Source organism: Triplophysa dalaica, chromosome 21, assembly GCF_015846415.1.
Source record: "Triplophysa dalaica isolate WHDGS20190420 chromosome 21, ASM1584641v1, whole genome shotgun sequence".
In the NCBI taxonomy this organism is placed as follows: Eukaryota; Metazoa; Chordata; class Actinopteri; order Cypriniformes; family Nemacheilidae; genus Triplophysa; species Triplophysa dalaica.
In genome coordinates, this window is record NC_079562.1 from 1457319 (window position 1) to 1480840 (window position 23522).

Below are 23522 nucleotides of genomic sequence, written 5' to 3' on the forward strand. Positions count from 1 at the left end.
GTGTTTTAAATAGCTACTCTTTATTTAAATGTCCAATCGTTTGTTTTATAAATAAATATTTTCAAAATAATTCAAATTATTTTATAAATAAGCAAATTCGTGAGGTTGTTGACTGATTTCTGTTCAAATGAACGAACACGAAACTACCATGTGACTGACTTTTTTAAGTTTCATTATATTTACTATAAAACTTTATTTACTTTCCTTCCTTTGGTTTCATAGTAATTCACTTATCAAGTCACTTATGAAGGTCCCTTATCAAATAAGAACGATTGTGACTGATATCTGTTTAAATTGAAATTATACCCAAAAAAAATTTAACATTACTTAGCCGACAACTCGATTAAAATAATTATTTTGTGAACGTACACTTATGCGTTCACATTTTTTTACAGATGCTTTTATATGAAGGGAGTTCAATGTACACTTTTTATCTGTATGTGGGTAGTTGACAAATATATAGTACATGTATTCTACTGTGTGACAAATTTAGAAAACAAACTGTTAATAATATATATTTACAGTAATGATTTTGATAATATAAAATAGTATAAGAGACATCCATCTTCGTTAGTTTCTTCATGTCACACTATAGAACACATTTAAAATGTATCTGTCAATTCCCAGTGTATGTTCTCTGGGAATCAAACTTTACTAGTGCACTCCTCAACCAATTGAAATTTTAACCAATTTTAATAATGATTACAACATAATAAAGACAAAATAGATTCTCAAGTGATGGAAAAACTCACACACCAGTTTTTTCAACAAGTTTATTAACGCAGTGATTCGTAACAAAAAGAACCCCCCATTTAAGTCTGCTGTTCTGTGCTTGTACAGAACTATAGAAAGTTTTTGGATTGACAGAAAGAAAACGTATAAAGACTGAATTCCTGTCTGAACAGGCCTGCAGGGTTTTCGTATGCAATCGCTGTGTGATGATTCACACAAAATGACATATTCTCATTCGATTTTCTCATCAACTCTAGATATCCTTGATGACATCTTCAAGTTCCTCTTTTGTGTACATGTGAAAGGTTTTGCCTGGCTCTATTGTGGCAAGCTGGAAGAAGAGACATGAACATTAATTAACCTTTTGGTTAAAAGTGTCTTGCAAATGAATAAATGTAAATATTAACGTAAATCAAAGACTTCTACGTCACATGATCAACACTATGCAAACTGGAGATCTTGAGCATTACCTCAATGTTAGTGGCATTGAGTTTCTCCTCCATCACTTGTTTCAGGATAGTGAGAGAGGACTTGATAGCATCCTTTAACGTCATGGACTACAAAAAAAGATATTTAATGAAAGTTTAGTGTGGAAAAAACAAGTCACCCATAGTAGCGTTCAGTGTGACTGGGAATTTTTGAAAGTAATTCGATTTATGGAATGGTCTTAATCTGTTTATTAGATTTTCGGATCACATGGGCAGCAAGCCAGGTGACCAAAGTTAAACTAGCAGAGGCATGTTATATTGGATGCGTACATGGGTGGGTTAGGTTTAAAAATGTATTCTTATTGCCCACTCATGTAGCTGCTATATGATTCTCTTGGTACAGAGCCAAACACTTCCCTCCATAAGAAGGACTGAAATATAACTGTGGCAGAAGTTCTGGCGCAGAACAGATCAGACAACTCAACTGAGATTTCAGTGTACCATTACATACATGAACAGAAATAGTGCTTTAAGTGAAATCAACGAGTTTGGAAAAGTTATGATACACAGTTCTTTAATAAATAAATGAATGTACCTTGTGATAAACTTCCTGCAAAGAGCTCTGAGCTCCCTCAGATGCTGAGCCGATCGCCCTGGCGTCACACTGGACAAAAGTGCCTGAAGGGTCCATGTGGTATCTGTCAACGAGTGTTATGATTTACACAGTTTACAAACATGTCTGTGGCTAATAAAATGGCTAATTATTAAAATCAAAGTTGTTTATTAGAACTCTGAAACTTTGAATCTGACCATTTGTGAATAATTTGGAAGTTATTATAATTTTTGACATAGATTACTAAACTGGATAAACATCTAAAATAAATAAAAATGCTTAGCATATCCAACATTTTTGAAGATATTTTAAGACCATTTATATTAAAAACAGTCATTTTGCAGCTTATTATTACAAACCACACTAAAGACAAAGAGAGGGCTTACAGCTGCGGTCCTTTCTCATCAACACCTCCAAAAAGCAGGGCGACACCAAAAGGACGACTCTAAAGACAACAAAAAAGGGATAGATTTAAAACCACATCTTTTTAGACTGCTCCAATGGATGACAAATGCGAAATTCAGTTTAAGGCAGGGTAATGTTACCATGGCACCAGGGTCAGCATCTTCCTCTCCAAACTGCAGAGCGAGATTAGACACAGCCTGTGTTACGCTCTCCACCGTCATGGTTTCATTGTAGGTAAACCAATGGTTCTGCAAAACCCAAATAGAACTTAAAACACAATCTTTGACATCTGTATTATACAATAACCCTGCATATACAAAGAACCTGTTACTGACCTGCGTTTCCACTCTTGCTTTGTCGATTAGCGTTTTCGCATCAGCTATCAAACCACTCATGGCACAACCTGTGTTGGGAAATGAATTGTCTCAAGATCAGTTTTTTAAAACTAACTTTATTCTCCTCCTCCCAAGTGTTCCCTTCATCACTTGACCTACCAATGTGCGTATCGATCTCTACAATCTTTTCGATGCTGCTGGGCTCCATCAGAGGAGAAGTTATTCTCTTCTCCACAGCGAGACACACCCCCTCCACAGTCTGAATGCCAATGGCTGTGGACCCCAACTAGAAATACACAAATAGCAAAACAAACATATAACGATTAACATGCAACAAAATGGAAAAACTTACAGTATAATAATGTGTTGTTGTATAGTTGAATATATCATAAAATGCTTATATAATATTTAAGGTTTTCACTTTAGTAAAATGTTCAGCTTTTCACATACTCGTTTAAAATTTTATTTACCTTTATAGCTTCAATGGCATATTCTACTTGAAAAAGCCTTCCCTCTGGAGAGAAAGTGTTTACCCCTCTGCAAATATAATTGTTTTTGTGCATTAAATCAGCATTCATAATACACTGCATGAATTGTAATACAACATTACTGTGGCTTCAACAAAACTGAAAGTGAAAGTCAAAACTGTGACGTTACACGTTTTGAATTTACCATAAGAAACATGCAACTATTGAATAATCCAGCACTTTAACTGGTAGTCACTGACCATGTAAAACGTCAAAGACGTTTGAATAAGTGACAGCACACAGCACAGATTCATTCTTCAACTTACCTGTCGTATTCTGATCTTGTCAAGAACATCTTGAAATACAAATCTGTAAAAAATCAATCAGACAGATGTAAGACCAAACGTGCAATATCTAGCCTTGAATCCAGTAAACTAACAACAAAACACCATCTTCTGTGAACGCTGAGATCTCGGCATTGAACTTCATAACCAACCAGACCTCAGCATCCCTTCCTCTGATTGGACGATTGTATTAAAAAAGGCGGGACAACAATTCACCTGCACATTTCATTGGTCAATCCTCCCTTCACTCAATGACATCGCATGTTTCGTTTCAACGAAGTCATTCAAAACTGAACTTGTTAAAAATATACACAGCGTGTTTATTTACATATAACATGTTTTACAAAACTCCCAAAGACACCAACAAACTGTTTTGTCTGTAAGGCGTTTACACGATTTGTTTATTTGGATAGAAGCGAGTGAGAAGAGATTCACATGAGCATCTGCCGTTAGCTAAGCGGTTTTCTACCAAATAAACATTACACAAGCAGTTGAAATAACTTTAAACTACGTTCCCCGTCATCTCAAATGCTTTTTGGCATGCAGAGACGCGATTTATCGCAGCACAACATAACGCAACAGAATAAACATTTGTGATGAATCCTTACCTTCTGCAGTGGAAGGGTGAGTTTGCTAGTTTCAACAGTACAGGAAGTGTTCATGTATAATCTTCCGGTCAGAAACATTTCATTCGCATTCGGTTCCTCATTGAGTTCGTTGATCTTTTTTTTATTCATCAACAATGATTTACAATATGGGAATTACAATATGTAACGTAGTTGAACAACATTGCACAATAGCAAATAACCAAAACAACAAAGCTGTTGTTCATTTAAATCATCAAGAAAGTGACGAGATGTCTTAACAGCTTTGCAACTGTTCATAATTAATATTAAAGAATAATTTAATATTTCTATCTGTGGAAAACAATCTACTGTTTGTTACAATTGACTAAAACGTTGCTTTATGTATAGTATTTTCCAAGTTGAAGAGTTATTTAATCTGTCATGCTCGATTATTCATTCGTGTATGTTGCGTTGTCATGTGTGGTTTATATTGTATTTTAAAAAAAAATACGGTTTTATTCACTTATTTATTTTCAAGTTATTCCTGTTGCTTTTTATTGTGAAATCCAACGAGCCTATTTCGTTTAACCGTGCCTGTCACTTTAAGAGAAAGTTCTAAGTCACGTGTTTCGCTGTAGAAAGTTTGACAAGTTTGTCGACATTCGTCCTCGCTTTTCCACACAACACATGTCCTTGCGTGTCATTCTTTCTTGTATTTTTGTTTCGTTGATAAAGAAATCGGACCCTCTGACCGGAATCGACCTCTTAGCTCCCAGCGAACACATTGGAAAACACTAAACATGGAAATCGTGCAGGTAATAAAGAAAAAATCCACTCGCCATTGAAGTTTGTTTGTCAGTTCAGCACTCCTCAGTAAATCCTCCTGGAGTTGAACTAACTCGATCTGATCTCAAACGCGTAACAATCTAAGTCATTACTGCGAGTTTTCCATCGATGTTCGTCAAGGACACGTTGAGTAAGGAGTGGCATTTGCGAGAAAATAAAGATCGAGGATTAAACGAGTTTTCTTTTCTTTTTCTGCAGAAAGTCTTGTCGGGTTTTAGTCTTGATCTGGGTCCCCTGAAAGAGCCACTGGGGTTTATCCGACTGTTGGAGTGGGTGAGTTACAACGTTTAAAACTTTAATGTTACATTGTATCTTTAATAAGAACTTTCATTATGACAGTTGCAACAATGTAACATCGCTGATGCGTTTTGTTGTATTTATTCTTCTGTAATTGTGTTTGATCAAACGATGAGGTCGCACATGGTGCTGCTATGTCAATACGGGGCAACACCCATGTCGTAGTTTTATTTACATCTAGGAGCAAACGTGCATTATAATGGACTTAAAAATGATCTTTTCATTACTCCCATCTTTGAGTCATAACTAACATTCGTTCGTGCGGTGGAAATCCTTTTAAACATACAAATGTAGATGCAAATTTATACATGTCCTGCCTTCCCGACAGACCCTGTGAGAAGTAACTCGTGTTTACATTGCCAACGGCAGCAGCAACCAAGATAGTCCTGTTTGCAGTATGCGCTTTCAGAAGACTCCTATAATGGACTTTAGACCAATACTATATATACCATTACAAACAAAAGGAAAGCTACAGGCCGTACATAAAACACACATATGTGTAGGGTTTGTTGTTGTTGGCTAGGCCTTGAGTCATTGTCAAGACGCTATTAATCTACAAAGAGATCAAAACATGGCAAACTGAACCCTTTTATCTAATTATTTAATTCAAGTAAGTTAAGTTTTCTCTGCTGTGTGTTATTGTGTTGCCTTATAAATGGGCATGTGTCTTTATATTAAAGTAGTATCAAAATGTTTTCGATTTTGCCAATTTATGAACTTGCTTTGGTACTTGTGGCATCATGCACTATTTTAGGTTGCTCTCTGTTCTCAGAAGCAGTAGACGGAGATCGAGATACTATCTATTTGTTGAGTTTATAAATCCAGATGTGTATGCTAACAGCCGCAAATGTCAGCGTTAATAATTGATACGGTGTTACCTGCGGGCTATTTAGCAGTCATAAAATACCCAACAGTGCTGAATAGAAGCCGTGGCATTTATAGATGTGATGTTGTATGTCTACAGAAAAAGGATGCCAGCTGTGTTAACAAAAAATGTATGATGTTAATAGACATCTGCAGACTAAAGTGGTATCCCATTGACAGTATTTTTGTTAATTTGGAGAGTTTTGGAAAACGTGGCCTATGTTTTTCTTACTCACCAAACAGGTATTTCAGAACTTCTACACTTTGCACACACTTTTGCCTTGTGTAGTCGTCATCATTTCTCACACAACTGCAATGCATTTTGGGAAAGAAAAGCTTTAGACAAAAGAAAAGGTGCAATTTGACACAACAGTGTGTTGTTTTGTTTCAATTGTATGGTGGGCAATGAAACTTCTAGCTGCTTAGTCTCTGCTGGTTATCTGTGGAAAGACATATAAAAAGAGTGGATTCATCTTTTTTTATGTGTATAAGGTATACATTATGGAAAACGTTTTGCATGTCATGTTGTGCGGTTACAGTTTAAACCTATGAGTATAGTCCACCTCAACCCTTGATCCACTTTCACGCATCTCTCTGCAAGGTGTAACAGGTCTGGAGTCAGTCATGTGACAGTGCTGGCCTCTGTGGAGGAGGATATGGTTTATATCCCTTCATTAGCAGTTTTTCAAGAGAATGCCCTGAGTAACATAAAATCGACAGGAAACGGCAGTTAGATGCATTATTTACTGTTAGAGCAAGAATGTCAGCCACTCCCAGCCGAGTCAGCGTGTGTGTAGTGATGTTTTTGCTTTTTAACCAGAACATCTTCAACATCCTTGTAATAAGTTTACAATGGAGAGAGGAAGTTTTGGCCTATACCAGGTAAACTTTGCACAGATCAGAACGACAATAGTGACAGGAACGGTTCATTCAAACAAAGGACCTCCCTATGAGTCACACGCCGCATGTAGGTGCACATTCTCTCGTGAACGTGGTTCCAGCTCACCATGTGCTTCTGTTTGTGCCAGGCACCCTTACTTGGGTTGCTCTGCTCCGGAAATGGCCAATCTCATTTATATTATACCCAGACTGCAGGTGTTTTGTGGACATGCTTGTATTTCTCTATTTAGATATGAATGTTTAATTGCGTTATAAGTATTTGTAGTTCAAAAGAAATAAAATAAACTCTCTTTAGATGGAAAGACAAGTGACTTATTTGTATGGCAACTAAAATGTAAGACTATTTTTGGAATCATTTTTGAGGTACCACACAGACCAACGCCTTACAGAGGATCAGATATCTGATATATATAGATGTAAAGATATATATAGATAAATAGCTTGGGGTATTCGGAGTGAATCTCATGAAAGCTATGATGATGTACTGTATATCTGGTTCACATTTCACCCCAAAATTAAGCACAACCTTCTCTTATTGCTAGATGTATTTTGGGTTTACTTTACACTGTTATAATGCAACATCGTCTTAGTCAGTCTCCTGCAAGGGTCTGTGAAGGAAAGTTCTGCATCCCAGAGCAAATCCTTGGAATTCTTTAATGTGTAGCTTCAATGTAAAAGAAGGTTAATCATTATCATGGTGAACTACCAGTAGTTTTAATATGCGTGTTTTAATTTTACTTGCGTAGGCTGTGAATAGAGTGTTCAGCCAAAAATTCTGTCATCGTTTAATGACCCTCAGATTGTTACAAATCTGTATAAACATCTTTCTTCTGGTAATCACAAAGGAAGATATTTGGAAGAATGTCAGTAACCAAACAGACCTCATCCCCGATTGATCGGCCATAGTATTTATTTTCCCTATTATGGCAGTAAATGGGGGATGAGATCTCTGTTTGGTAATATCTTTCTTTGTGTTCAGCAGAACATAGAAATTTGTATAGGTTTGCAACAATCTGAGGGTGAGTAAATGATGACCGAGTTCTCAATCCATCATTATTATACACACCCATGTCTTTCCAAATCTGTATGGAAAATTACCCTTCAAATTCACTTTCACCATATAGATTAAAATAAATTTATTTTTGCAATATTTTCCCAGGTTTGGAATAAGAGATGTTCCTGTCAATTCTATTGGTTAATCATTGCTTGACTGGTGCAAAGACCTCAGGTTCCAATCCCAGGAAACACACATGCTGATTTAAAAAATAATGTATAGCTCAAAAGTCACTTTGGTTAAAAGCACCCACCAAATACAAAACTGTAAATGAATGACACAAGGTTGAGCGAATGATGTCATTATTTAGGTGAACACACCCTATATGGGTGAAGCATTTACCCGTATGTACCCACAGTCAGTTCCTCAATCCAAGGTCCAGAATGTTCTTTTGTTTTCACACCGTGGCCTTCTTAAAAGTGTCTGTCTTGTATCATCATTGCTTCACTAAACCAGTGTAACACATTCACCTTGTCTGAGAAAGTGCTTGCCGTTCACAGAATCTAAATCGATCTGTAAATCCGAACTGTGCTACTGAAGTGTCTTCTGAAGCCGCTTCCGCTGGGGAAGTGAGGCTCTTGTGAGAGGGAAACAGCAGACCACACGCCAGGATGTGTTTGAGTCAGCAGATGAAACCGTGAGTGTAGGAGAGCTGGGAAAACACGTCGGAGGATCTTTTACAGATGTAGCGGTTGTCTATGGGCTGTTTATATGACGAGTTTTCAGAATTTTTTTATACATATTGGCCGTTTGGTTAAGACAGAAACAGAGTTTTGGGGGACTGAAAATGCTAACTATTGAAAACGGGTCTCAAAGTGCAACTTTTTGGAAACGCCACTATTTTCGTTTCCATGTAAACTGCAAGACGGAACTTTTTGAAAACGGCGACGTCATGCACATGCGTATTATGCGCTCAGTCAGACGAGGTTAGCCAAAACAATATGGCCGGTTCCATTAAAGAGAGCTCTCGCTGCTCGACTATTTATTATTGTTCCCCAGCAAAATGTGGATTTGCTGCACCAATTAGACCAGCGGAGACACATTATTAACATTCGGCAGACTTTAAACACATATATACGCCAACCAACGGTGTTAAAATGCACTTTTGGCTTAAAGCTATGCATGTGTATGTGCCGAGGAATGTCGTGTTTCTTTACACAACAACATCGCCATCCACTGTCCTGGCTTGCATACTACAGCCTTTTTATTCGTATTCCTGGATCTGTGTAAATGCAGAAAGTATTTTTGATAACGCGGTCATGTGTAGTGAAACTTTTCAAAAACACAAATGAAATACTTTTCAGTTTTTCATTGTGTACACGTGGCCTAAGAGAAGGCATATGCATACAGTTAATTTTGCCACGCAGAGTTCGTATTTAACTAACTAGGTTTACATGAATGAATGAATGAATGAATGTTCATTTACATTTGGCAGACACGTTCATCCAAAGCAACTCAAATGTCAATTGAATTGTGCATTGAATATATATATAATATAATATAACATAATATACTGTATTTCTTCAGTATTTGGACACCTGTAGCTATACACGCTCTTTCCTGTAGCTCAGTGGTAAGAGCATGGTGCTAACAACGCGAAGGTGGTGGGTTCGATCCCAGGGGATTGCACATATGTAGAAAAAAACGTGTAAGATAATGCAATGTAAATTGCTTTAGATAAAAGGGTCTCCCAAATGCATAAATATAAATGTGGATTGGTTTCAAAACTTTCAGTATAACCTACCTCTTTAATTATATGTGACTGACAGTACAGGTATGGATGAACTATAGTCTTGAAATGTGTAAATTTTAACAGTAATGATGACATTACAAATGTTATTTCTCATGCATGCCAAGGTCTCTAATTGTAAAATACTATAGAGATGACGTGTGATGGTTCTGATGATATTTGTATTTTTAGGTTTTCACCATATGTGCCTTTGCCACCACTGGTGGTTATGTTGGATCCAGTGTCTTCAGCATAACCTGTGGGGGTGAAAGTATTGCTCAACCCGTGACTGCTCAGTTTGCCTATCCGTTTAGGTAAAATGAACACATTTCTCTTACATATACTTTTCTTTCCTCTCTGTCAGACAAAAATATTCTGTCTTTTATTCACCGTCATGCAGTTCAAACCTGGATGTAACTTTCTCTGTTGAACACAAAATCAGATATTTTGAGAAATGTGTCTATACAGCGGAAGTCAGTGGGGGACAATGTTTTCTTTTGTGTTCTGCAGAAGTAGGCAAGTCATACAGGTTTCGAATGAAATAAGAGGGGAAAAAAATGATGAAAGCATTTACATTTTTATCTGAATTGCCTCTTTAATATGAAAGGGTTAATGTACAGGCAGCCGGTTGTTATGACAGAAATGAGCCCCGACAGTGTGATCAGGACTCGACGTGAAACCGAGGTTCTTATAGAACACTGAAGGGGCTTATTTCTTGATAACAGCTGGCTGCCTGTACATTATCCCCCTTATTACACGGCTACTTGGCACATGAATAAAAAATTGGACATGAAATGTGAATTTGAAATATCTTATTTGCTCATTTTTACGGAATGGAGATTAACCACATTTCGGTTTTAAGGTTAAAAATGACATTTAAATGTCACGATCAGGCAAATTGGTTTAATCATTTGTAAATTTATATTATGAAAAGACAAAAAAACCTGACAAAATGATTCGCTGCATCAGGGTTACGGTGTGCTTTTAGTTTTGAGTTTGTTATCTGGGAATAACGAACCTGCAAATGTCGAGACTAGCCAACCAGAGTCAAGCATTCCAACGAGCCGTGTAATAATGTTACAATAACTTTTACAGGTTACAAAAATGAAACTTATTTTTTCACCCTCTACACATAAACAAGTTTTTATTGGTACATTTAAGAGTCAAAATACAATCAAATATAAAGAAATGAAGAGAGAATTCAATTTGTTTGTTTGTTGATAAGTTCATTGTAAACATGACTTGTATTTACTAGGCTTCAGAGTTCACCATATTACATCCCTAATTGCCATAACGGCACAAACAAGACGTACATGCAGGGAGATTTCTCGTCCTCGGCTGAGTTCTTCGTCTGTGTGGGAGTCTTCGGCTTCCTGTACTGTACTTTCACTCTTGTCATGTATGTGGGCTATCAGCAGCTCTATAGAGAATCTAACCGTGGCCCGATCATTGTAAGTATGTCAAAACACTCCAAAAAAAAGCTCCAAAAGATGCTGACAAAAAAGCGCCATTTCAGAAATATTCCAACACACGACTTCAGTCTGTTTGTCACATAGAGTTTGACAGACATGTTTAAAGTATATCAGTTGTACTGTGATTCGTGTCAAACATTCTTCTGTTTGTTTCAAGGATCTGATTGTGACCGGAATCTTTGCTTTCTTATGGTTGGTCTCATCTTCGGCCTGGGGAAAAGGTCTAACGGATGTGAAGTATGCCACTGATCCCAACCACCTAGTAACAGCCTGTCCTCCAAATCTCTGCCATGTATTAAACCACCCTTACATGGGCCGTCTCAATGCTTCTGTGGTAAGCAAGTTTATGAACTATACTGGAGTTTTTCTCATACTTCTTTGATTAAACCTAGTTAATGCTTACACAGATACAAAGTTTTACAATTCATTGGGGCAAATTTTGTTCTTCCAAGTATACTCTTTGGCATTGCTCTTTGCGAAACATAACAATCCATTTAACGTCTGCAAATAAAAATTCAATGTTATTTTCTCTTTCTGCACCTAGCTTTTTGGATTCCTAAACCTCATATTGTGGGCAGGGAACTGCTGGTTTATCTACAAGGAAACTCCATTTCATAAGCCTCCTAATCCACCAGTCGGCGACGAGCATGGAGTTTCAAGCTCTTAGTTAGACAAACACAGCTCGTTCCTCTCCTCGTGAGTCATTCAGAAAGCAGAGGACCCTACAGTGTGTTTATGTTGACGTGTCAAGAGAAACTACACTATCAGTTGCAAAGGCTTTATTTCTAGCTTCACAAATTGCAGTTCACTACATTATAAATGCTATAAGCTGAATTTACGTCTCATTTCACCCACTGTTTTTTCTTTTTTTATGATAGTTTCACTGACGCTTTAGTGTCTGTTTTGATGGCACTGACAGAAGCAAATGTTTTCAGGTAGGTCATGTTATGCAATGACAAAAAAGAAACCCAAATTTTTAATTCAAGCAAGTGTTTAAAATTCTGCTACATTTGCAAATACAAAGTTGATGGACAGTGCGAACTCATGGTTATTAGTTTTGTATGAATGTATTTAATTGGGTACAAAGATGACCTACGATTATACAAAAATATTGACATTTCTCCTTCACAATCAGACCTCATGAGAAACAGGCATTATGTTTTACAGCTCTGATGGAATGTTTTGTCTCGGAGCACTTAAAACACTCACACACTAATATCTTGTTTCAGATATTTACGTCTTTCCTTAGTTTTTAAGAACTATTTATTTGGTAAAGTGCCTTTACATTGACACGATAGGATGTTTTTGCACATCCAAAACACATCTAAGTTACCATGTATTTGTCAGAGAAGGACTGAACATGTCTTTTTGAAAACTTGCTTTGTAACTTTTTAATGTTTGAGTGAATTCTTTGATTTACGTCTTTGGTCCTTAGTGGAATTTGATCGGAAGTTACTTTACCAAAGGCTATTATTCAGTTTTGAATATGTAAACCGTAAACACTAGTCATTGTTCAGATTTTTTTTTCTTCTGTATGAAGTAGTGATGTCATTATTTTGTATTTGGATCTTTTTTGACTTGACATTGTAAATGAATCGCGTGGCTGAAAGTCATTTAATGATTTGCATCTCTGTCATGTTTTTTCACCTTAATTTTAGCTTGGTGGTTTTTTTTACTTTGGGTCAATCAAAAAATGTGAGCGAATTCAGTTAAATGTTATACTATTAGCATCATCATTACATTGTAAAGTCTGTCTGTATAGAAAATAATTTGGTATATAGAATAATTTGTTTTAATCATCTGATTTGAGTATATAGTGCCCATCTAAAAATAACAACGCATTCACTTAATTAATAAATTAATATAAATGATATCAGACATTATGAATGATAGTTAGGTTGTGATTAAAGGTGAAAATATTTAAACCAACAAAATTCTAGTAAATCTTATAATAGTATATTTTAAAGTCACATGCCAACTTGATACATTTTTGGAAGAACTGCCATTTTTTTCCATTTCGATATGACATGTGGAAAATATAGGCCCACGTTTTGTGTTTGTTTGTGTCTTTATGCTGCGCTCGGTTGAAAAAACTTCTCTACCAAGGGTGTTCGCAGCTTTAGTTTGTATTAAAGACGAGATGTGTAAATACTGGGTTGGTCGTGATTTATTTCCAGAAGGCTGGGGTTTACACAGTAACCACTAGGGGGTACTGTTGTCATGGTAATATAGATCTACTGAATTCCACCACTTTCACGTAGTTTTTTGGAATCAGAAAATGTCAAATCAAAGTTTTTGGAAATAAAACATTCTTTCTTGAATCCGTGCATTGGAGAAGGAGAAGTTACCCACCGTCAAGATTAAAACAATGAATGTGGTATTTGTTCACAGTACCGTTGAAAGGCGTAAATGGACTTGGGGGGTCTTTGGATGAAAACTGACAAACATTTGTGTGATGTTTCACCAAAAAGATAAAAGTACGAAATTATATTTAACAAATACACTACAACATGTAAGACCATTAAGATTACGATATAATTATTTAAACCTTTGATTCTGAGTGCCTTAATAGAATCGGACATCCCTATAGTATTTGCATTCAAAACAGGATGTGAAATAAGACCAAAATATATCATAATGCCGATTAATCAGATGTGATTAAAATGTTCTCCTCACTGTTGTATTCACTATCAATTTACTGCTAGTTTTGTGTGCGGTTTGTGCATTGTCTTTACAGTGAAAACACAACAGTCATGGAAGCGCAAATGACACTAATGTTGTTATTATTTATGTATTGTTGAAAATAAAAAGTTCACAATAAAAGCGGATAATAATAAGCTACATCCGTATAGTTAAAATAATTTTCCATAAGATTTTAACTCCGTAAAAATGTTGTACGTAATAAGTGCGCGCGCACGCAGGTCTCCCTCTGCTCGCGGGCACGCGTAATGTGACGTCAACGCTTTGCCGCGCAGTGATGATGGCGGTGCGTGAACGCGCAGTTAAAGTAATGGCTGCTCTGGAACGGCGGGTGCCTTGTCTCGATGATTTCGTGGGCCAAAGCTGGAGCGACTGGACGGAACGGGCCAACCCGACAGCATCGGGGGGTGAGTGAGCACTTCGTCTGCCGTATTTCGCGATCCTCCACCAAAAAGTCTCGCGGATGTGCTTTATTTTCCGTGGAAAAGGCACGGCATCCCGAACCATGTTACCCAAACAAAGAACCGGACGGGTCCTAGTGCCGGCCGGGTTACGCGCCTGCGCGCTCTCTCTCGCAGCTACTGGACTCTATTCTTCATCTTCTTTAAAAACAGGTTTATGAATATCCCCGTGAGTTTTGGATAAACGATAAGGACACTTTTCTCACAGTGCATTCAGCTCAACCACCTAGAGATGAACAGTCACCGATGACATTTATGCAAGAAAGTGTGCAAGAAATAACTTTCTGGTTCTCCATTACTTGCCAGCCACTGATGTTTAATAGACGCCGGTGCTGGTGGACATGAAGGAGGAGTTTGACGGTGTTGTTACCATGTTAAATGGGCAAAAGCTCTCGTGAGCCCCTTTTAAAATAACAATCGCTCGATCGTCTGGGTCACAGATGAGAATAACCGCTCGTTATGGCTCCGTCTTCCCCTGAAGATCTAACATACAGATCGGTGTCGTCATAACGGAACGTGTTCCGCGTTCTTATTGTCTCACAGTTTAAATCAGCCCGTATGGAGCACTATGACCCCGGTGGCGGGTGATACTTTTAATGATCAGTTTGTGGATTATTCGCGGGGACAGTTTTATTTTGGCCCCACCCACATAACTGCTTGAGGTTCACAGATGAGCAGAACATTTACATTTAAAATATGTGGTTATAGAAATCAGTATTTTACTGTAATAAATCCACTGTTGAACAGCGTTAACCCATTATAGTGTGTTTCAGTCTGATGTGCTACACATTCCCAACCTAAAGAAATACTGCTTTTCATTTTCTAAAACGAATAATTTGGTCAAACAAACCTATACTGAAAGGTATTGGAGAAGACACACCCTCTTGGGTGGTTGAGGAATAACTTACCTTTTGAAGAATCACTGAACAGCATATCTGTTCTGATATAATGACAGCGTACGGTAAATTAAAATAAATATGTTTTTTAATAATAACGCATGCTTTAATTTATATATTGTAGGCTGTGATGCAGATGAATACAGCAAGAATGGCAAGAAAGCGGCGGAAACCATGACATTGCGGAAGGAGGGTGTGTATTATATATCTTTAAATTTATGGAGACACAGGAAGTGTTAAAGGAACGGTTCACCCAAAAATCACTGTTAACTCGCCCTCGTGTCACTTCAAACGTGTATGACTTATTTTATTCTGCAGAACACGAAGAAAGATACCGAACAACGACAGCACCTATTCACTTCTATTGTATAGACCTAAAAACCAATGCAAATTAATGGGAACCCCCTATTTTCGGTTTCCAACTTTCTTTAAAATATCCTTTTCGTGTTCTGCTGAAGAACGTACTCCGTAGATGAGGACAGAATTTGCATTTTTGGGTGAACTTTACCTTAACATATGTTTTTGTATCCGTAAAAATGCATTTGGATGTTGAACACCGGAAACTTCCCGTTCAGAAATGTTATTGAAAGGTCAGTTTTTTAGTTCTGCAGACATCACGTTGGCGTCTTAGGATAACGTATAATTGGGCGTGGGGTGGCGCAAGACGCATCTTAAAGGCCCACACGTTGTGTGATTTGCAGACATGTCCATCTTCGGTCACTTTCCCGGACACGATGATTTCTACCTGGTCGTGTGTGGCCACTGCAGTCAGGTGGTGAAGCCTCAAGCGTTCGAGAAGCATTGCGAGAGGAGACACGGCCCTCTGGGTAAGCACTATGCACACCTGCGCTCCACCCCACCTCCACCTCAGCAGCCGAAACCCCGCCACGGTCACACTCCGCCCTCCCACGGAACCTCTTCCTGGAGTGGGAGGAACCAGAATGTCGGGCCCCCGCGGGCGTCGCCGCAGTCTCCCTCCACGCCGCCGCAGTTCAGACACTCAAAGCCTCCCAAAGATGGAGTTTGGTAAGATTGATGTGTGTTTTTGTTCTGCGCTTAAAATATATCAAGGTGAACGATTGAGGTGACGAATTGCACTCGTATATGTTTTTCGTCCATTTAGGCACTCTTCTTTGGAAAAGACCACCAACTCGGGTCATTCAGAATCGTCAGTTTTTAAGCCGCCTCCACCCATTGAACCCCCACGGACCTCCCCTTCCCCCACTCACAGAGACCCCCCATGGCCACACGAAGGACGTTCGCCCAGTCGGCCACCTTCGTCTGAAAGACCCCAGTCCCAGAAAGGGGAGGCAACCTCTGCCTCCAACATCTCTGGGCACCCCCGTGGACCACGGACATACAAGATCCCCAGTAAGTCCAAGCTGACACTACATTTGTAGTTCTTAAAGAATTTCCTAATATACCATACAAGTGATGCCGGAATGTTCTGATCTGTAAAACAAAATAATGGTGAAAACGTCTCTCTTCCACAGAAAAATGTGACCTTGACAGGCACTGTGGTGTGATGGACCCCGAGAGAAAAAAAGTGTGTACTCGACTTCTGACCTGCAATGTGAGTTGAGCAACACGTCCACGTCATATAACTTTCATCTGTTCTCTGTGAGAAATGAAGATCTTACAACAGCTGTTTAATGGAAACAAGATTTCAGTGCTGAAGCCTTTCTGATGGATGCAAGTTTTGGGCTGCTTCAGAAATCGCTTCCTTACTATATAGAAGGTGATAATGAGTATGATTCATGAAAAGCATTTGCAAAACCTCAGTATGTAAAAAACAGTAGGAGAGAAATACCCAGATTGGTCTACTACTCCGCTGAGATTCGTGAGTGTGGATCGGAAGGACACTTTTCTATCCCACGATGCCACAGGAGCTGAGCAACAGTCAAATTTCAAAAGTAAATCAAATAAATATAGCGGGAAACTTTAAGGCGGACGTCCGTTTTTAATGCAAGTGCTTCAAATTATGTTTTCATAAACGCTCTCCTGTAGGATGTTGTTAATAGGTCATAGGTCAAAGAGAATGCGGGTCACATGACCATAAAACATGGCGGACGCAGTATGTCAGAAATATATTCTTAGTACTCTCACTCAAACTATATAGAATGTACTGTTTTAACATCCGAAAGGTAGATTCTTAATCTAAGTCACTACATACAGTCACAGTATGCGATTTCGGATGCAGCCCTGGTCTTTAAAAAGAGACAGGAAGTAGCACGGACATGACTGACAGGAAGTGGGGAAGGGATTACAGGAAAAGCCTCTGTTCGTTTGTGAAGCACTGCTTTTCTTCAGGTTTCTGTTTAATCGGTGACAGAAGAAAACAGTAAACAGCCATTGTAGCCAAGTGGATTGGAAATGGTTAATACCAGAAGTAAAATACTGTACAGACGGATATCAAAATATTCAGTAATCCTGGTACGGTGTCAGTGGTTCGTTGGGCCTTTTTTTTGTCAACCTCACACATTTCTATATATTTTTTTTTCATGCATGATAGATATTTATTTTTTAGTAAATATTTTCCAAACATGAAAGGCACCCTTTTCCCATAAATGTGATTTAACATATTAACATATTAACCATAGACCGTTTCTAACTAATTTTCCGGTAGACCTCCGCATATAATCAATAACTGTTGAGTAGTTTTAATTTAAACAACTAATAAAAAATGAATAATATGAATATCTATTTTATTGTATTTTTTTATAATTTTTCTATAATTTTGAAAAATCAAACAATCCTACATATTTCTTTATGCGTACATAAATCATTTATAAATACAAATTAAATGTAAAATAAATTGTTATATTACTAGCCAGGGGTGCGTTTCCCAAACAACGACATAACTTCAGTGAATTTCAGGCCAGGTGCGTGCATCCTATGAAACTGTCTATACGTGGTCTGTGTGGCTTGTTATTGGGAGTGCACCGCACTTGTGAAAACCGACCAATTACTAAAGATGTGTTCACCAAGGTTTAAGAGAATATACAGAATAATGGCTGACGCCCTATTTACGTACGTTATTTCTTGCTTATGAACCGATTCACTTTAACTCCATTCACACAGACCGCTGATCCAGAAAATTGCCAGAGTGCTTTCTGTGTGACAGCAAACGCATCCCTGATTGATCCGAAAAGTGATTCAAGAAAGAGGTTTTCAACAAAAACGTGATGATCGTATACGAACCTAAATGTAAATTTTTTTGCATTATTTGCAATATGCTTTATTAACGGGGTTTTCATTCGATCTGCTTGAGCTTATTCCGAAATAAATCGAAATGCTAGAAATCGTTTCTCAAACTTTGTTAATAAAACATTAAACTTATTATTAAACTCAAATTTTTGTACATCGTATTACTGAAAACATTTTATAGCATGCGCTTTTGTATCCCATTTATCATATGTTTACATCTTAGCGTTCCGTTATATATTTCATAAAGGGTGCAAATTTGCAGCCTCAACAATTTTCTTTTATTTATTTTCATATGACATTTATATGACACATATGACACTTATATTTATCTTAATCTCGTTGGGCTATATCCTACCTTGCGTTCTTGTGCCTCAATGCTCTTCGTTGTTCTGCATTTACCAATATAAAAAACTTTGTAATTTCCAATAAGCAACAATAAATGCTATGGAATAATAACAAAAAAAGAGAGATTATTTAGGCATATAATAAAGGAAGGCAGTAATAACAACGAATTGCGCTATTTAGCCACCTAAAAACATCTCTTTCACTGTGATCAGCACTAATTTTTTGAAAAAAAATTGCATTACATTGTAGTATATTACATCACGCGTCTTTGTGAACGCACGCGCAGATTAGAGAAAATCACTGGCAGTGTGAATGAAAAAATCTAACGATCCCGGGACAAGTTCATGGAGAAATTTTGCGTATATTTTCCAGAATCTCAGTATGAAAAGGGCTAAGTTTTCTTGCAAAAGCCTGCTTTTTAACCCCGGATCTCATGTTATGACAGTAGAACTTGTCCTACTTAATAAAGCGGAAAATCCAGGACGCTCGCACCTCCTGGTTACAGTACGTGGACTTGGTTGTTGGAGCGTATTGCAAGAATAACACATTTTTTGTCCTGTGCATTCATCAGCGTTAACAGCTTTCATTTGAACCCTAAATTATTCATGTGTTTAACATTCTACAAAAGCCGAAACCAGTTGAATCCACAATGAAAGCCCATCAGCCTCTGTTGTTCAGTTGACATCAGATATAATATGTTTTACGAATGATGTAATTCATCAGAGAAAGATCTGAATTCTAAAGTGTGAATTCTGTTAAAAACTACAAACGTTTGCCCACCAGATTCATTCCATCCATCAGCGGAGAAAGGTCCAGGGCAGGAGTAAAAACTTCGACCAGCTGGTGGCAGAGCTCAAGATGAGTTCTAAGGCTCGTGAACGAGTTTCTCAGGCCCCGAGGGTTCATCTGCTCAGTCCCCAAGCCCAGAACCTCCCAGAGATACACCCGCACCGCCTCTATGCCGGAGACCTCTTACAAATAGCCCCGCGTTCAGGTAATTTTTACATTTAGAAATACTCAAGAAGATGTGAATGTTCAATCGAAGCTTGTGGTCCAGGTGTATGTAGTTTACAGTTTGCCAGTAATTTGATTTTGTGTAATTGCTACCAAAGCACAATTTTCGAATTCAGTCACTGATGGATGTCATCTGTATCCATTAACTTTGTTTGTTTCAATCTGGCAGAATGCAGATAGTATCGGACAGTATAGAGGACGAGAATCCCCATCTTGATGATGAGAGCGCATGGCCTCACTCTCCTCTCGCCCAGGCCCACATCTCAGGTGAGGAGAGTGAAGCAGAGGCAAACGACGACCTGGCAGACTGGCACTCGACTCCATGGCATCCCAAACCAGCAGCGGTATGTCCGAAAATTATAGACTGTGTCGCACAGCTTTACTCTTACTATAGTAGTGAGGCAATAATGCTTTGTATTGCCACGTTTAAATGTGCCGATTCTTCCACAGCTTTGTTCGTTTGGGAGTCATTCTTTGGGCCACGGCATCTTCACATTTGATCGACGGCTGCATCATCTACGGTCCGCCATGAGTGTCATGGTAGAGAACCACCTCAGTGCCCATCTCTGGAGGTAAGAAGTGCTTCTTGAAGTGATTCTTCTTGACTTGAGGATCTTTATTTTTTGTTAAATTTTGATGATGATTAGGTCATAAGATGGGGAAATGATGATAAACATCTTTTTTTCCCATAAAAAATGGATTGTTCTGTCGCCAAAATCGATTGACTTTTAATTCATATCGTCGAAATGGATTTAAGCCTGGTATCTCTGTTATTAATGATGGTCACCCTTCATGTTTGGGTTTTGCCAAATTGATACGCAGTGTTTTTCTTCATTTCCTGTAAGATGGCAATTAAGGTGTCACAAGGTTTCAATCCGACAGATATGATATATTGATCGATGGATACATTAATAGATTTTTTTTACTACCTTTTTGTGTGCAACTTTACCCACTCAAAGACATGGAGAAAGATGCCGTAGAAGGATGATTTAAATTATTTTTGTTGTATCATTGAAATTATTTTAAGACCCATGTTATTTATTTTATATAAAAAAATATATATATATACATTCTAACGTGTAATGGTAGATAATGCCATTTTTTTATATATTATATTGTATTTTTGTACAGTTGAGTATACAAAAAAGTTTAATTATAAGTCGACCGATAGTAAAAATGTATGGGTTAATATCTATTCTATTATCATCAATTTAATAAACTTGACTTTCTTCCTTTTCAGTGTCGGAAAACAATTCAACAATCTTTCTCTTCTATTTTGGAATGAAATAAAATGGTAGCATACAGTGCCCTCCACTAATATTGGCACCCTTGGTAAATATGAGCAAAGAAGGCTGTACAAATAAATCTGCATTGTTTCTCCTTTTGATCTTTTATACCAACAAATCTACAAAATTCCAACATTTCATTCAAGTAAAACAATTTGAAGTGGGGGGAATATCACATTATGAAAAAAAATGTTTTTCTATAATACACCCTGGTCACAATTATTGGCACCCTTAGAAATGCTTATGAGTATAATATCTCACAAGTATATATTCTCAACATTTTCTTAGCACTGCAAGGTGATTAGAAACATGATGTTGTCCAGTCATGACTTCTTGTTGCACAGGAGATTAAATATTATTAACACAAAGCCCAAACCCCCTTAATCATTTATCACAATGGATAAAACTTAGAATATAGTTGTGATGTGCAATATGGTTCTGTTGGGCACTGTATGTCGCATTTATGAAATTCAACAGCAAGTGACTTTATCCGGTGCTCTGAGCCTTTAACTATAAGAGCCACTTGTTGTTCTATTCTCTCGGGTAGATCTAAGGTTAATCCCTATTATCTGACAAAGCACTTCAGTCCCTAACTAAACCATTTCCTCTTGACTAAAGCCATGCGATCCCCACTGCTGTATGTGACCTCTCATTTCCCTTTTCTTCCTCGCAGAAAAATACCTCAAGCGTCCGATTCTCAGTCCCAGAGTCCCCCAGCCAAGCCTGCCGCTGTTCCTGCCTCTCCTTCCTCCATTTCCCAGCATTCCAAACCGAAGACAGGAAGTCACAACCCCACCTCTCTCAAGACTTCTTTCTACTCCTCCCACGGACCAGGCAAGGAGCCAAACCCGCAGAGTTCCTCCACCAGCAAGTCATACAGTCAATCAGAGAACTCTGGGGGTGGCCAATCGACCGCTTCCCCCTCCAGTAAACACGGTCGGGCTCCGACTCAGTCAGGCCCCGGGCGGCCCAAAAACCCAGTCGGTCGACCATCCAAGCCGCAACCGCGTCTCAGGGAAGCAGAGCGGACGTCTTCTGCGGACGCCGCTGCACTGCGAAAACGCAAAGCCTCTTTCGACGAGTCGGACGCCGTCAGCCCGGACAAAAACTGCGTGGCACAGGGCAAGGGGCGGCCTCTCGTTTGCAAAACGCCACCGACGGCCTCTCACAGACATACCAATGGCTCGCTTTCGCCAGGAAGCAAGCCACGGCAACATCTCACTCCCTCAGACCCCCAGGTGTCGCCCTCGTGGACGTTCAAAAAGACTTACCCTCCGGCCCATCACTCACCCCCAGACGCTGCCCCGCACAGCCGAGGAGTGGACTCAGGACTGCACAGCAGGATGGCCAGCTATGACCACAAGGGTTTGGGGAAAAAACGCAAAGACAGCGGCTCGTCTCCTCCTTCCAAACCCCACCGGCTGCCCACCTCGCCTCATTCTGGCTTCTATCCCTGGAAAGAAAGCAAGGGGTCGGGGCTCTCTGTCGGGGGGGAGAAGAAACTCAGCACACAAAAGGTGAGGGAGCATGACTGTTAGTGTGTTGATCATCATTTTCCTATAATAAACATCTTTGTCCTTTATACTTCTATTATAACATTTATAAAGCAATATGTTACATGCTGTAGTGTAGCAAACATTTTAAATGTAATTGCAGACGTATGTGATATATTGTTTAAAGACAAATATGGGTTTTAATTGTTCTCTTTCCCTTTTTACAGCCAAAATTGCACCACTGAGAGTGCCAGCCTTACAAGCCACTAAAAGAGAGAGAGAGAGAGAGAGCCCTATGAACACATATAGGACTGAACGCAGGACTCCTGATGTTTGAATCGTGTATTTGTGAGCGTGCATGTTTAGCTACTATGAATGTATGTGTGTGTGGATGTGTATGAAATAAGATGAGGGAGCGAATTTCTCTGTGAATTCAGAAAATACCTCAGATTCTACTGAATAATGCTGCTACGTAAATGTTGTTTATAAAATGGATTAAAATATTCTTTATACTCGGCACTGTGTGTTCACTTTTCGATGGGTTGAAGTCCGTGTTGGGTAAGTTACTTTGAAAAAGTAATTTGTTACTAGTTACTAATTACATATTCAAGCCTGGCATTAGATTACTGTACAAATGACTCTCTCCATAAAGTATTTCATTACTTATTATTAATTACTTACTATATCCTACATCACACATGTTTTTTTTTCGTATTTGGCGCTTGTTTGTACAGTCTCTGAATCGTCAAAACGTCTCTCAAAACGCTTTCTAGGGATGCGAAATACTCAGAAGTCCGAATTTTTTTATGACGGACGAAAATATCGGAGGTTGTGTGTAAATGTGACACAACATGAGGTCGTATTTATTTTTAACGTGCGGAAATTTTGAGCTCGTTGTCTAATGGCCTTAATTTATTTACTTTTTCTAGGAGAAAAGTCATTAAGTGACAGTAATTGCTTTGTAGTTGTTACACCCAACACGGATAGAAATGAGAAATAAGAGTGATTTATGCACAAGAAAAAATGGGAGATATTGATATTTTTACACAGCTAACATCCAGGCAAGTA

At 38.4% G+C, this 23522-nt stretch overlaps 3 protein-coding genes across 3 annotated transcripts; 2 read left to right on the forward strand and 1 right to left on the reverse strand.

The window, feature by feature from the left end:
* Positions 1-759: 759 nt before the first annotated feature.
* On the reverse strand, positions 760-4025 carry psma5 (proteasome 20S subunit alpha 5). The gene is made up of 10 exons (XM_056734894.1): positions 3933-4025; positions 3307-3349; positions 2984-3050; positions 2673-2799; positions 2514-2581; positions 2319-2426; positions 2160-2218; positions 1756-1858; positions 1203-1289; positions 760-1063 (listed from the first exon to the last, which is right to left on the reverse strand). The coding sequence occupies exons 2-10, from the start codon at positions 3333-3335 to the stop codon at positions 986-988; spliced, it is 726 nt and encodes a 241-aa protein (XP_056590872.1). The 5' UTR covers positions 3336-3349; positions 3933-4025; the 3' UTR covers positions 760-985.
* A 476-nt stretch (positions 4026-4501) lies between these two features.
* Positions 4502-13201, forward strand: sypl2a (synaptophysin-like 2a). Its single transcript, XM_056735249.1, has 6 exons — positions 4502-4705; positions 4935-5009; positions 9773-9894; positions 10836-11031; positions 11210-11386; positions 11597-13201. The coding sequence occupies exons 1-6, from the start codon at positions 4691-4693 to the stop codon at positions 11717-11719; spliced, it is 708 nt and encodes a 235-aa protein (XP_056591227.1). The 5' UTR covers positions 4502-4690; the 3' UTR covers positions 11720-13201.
* An 828-nt stretch (positions 13202-14029) lies between these two features.
* Positions 14030-22971, forward strand: atxn7l2a (ataxin 7-like 2a). Its single transcript, XM_056734086.1, is given in 11 exon segments — positions 14030-14159; positions 15234-15302; positions 15811-16135; positions 16233-16480; positions 16603-16682; positions 19445-19550; positions 19553-19655; positions 19845-20019; positions 20126-20247; positions 21635-22478; positions 22682-22971. Coding segments are annotated over 11 exon segments (2220 nt in total). The 3' UTR covers positions 22700-22971.
* Positions 22972-23522: the final 551 nt, after the last annotated feature.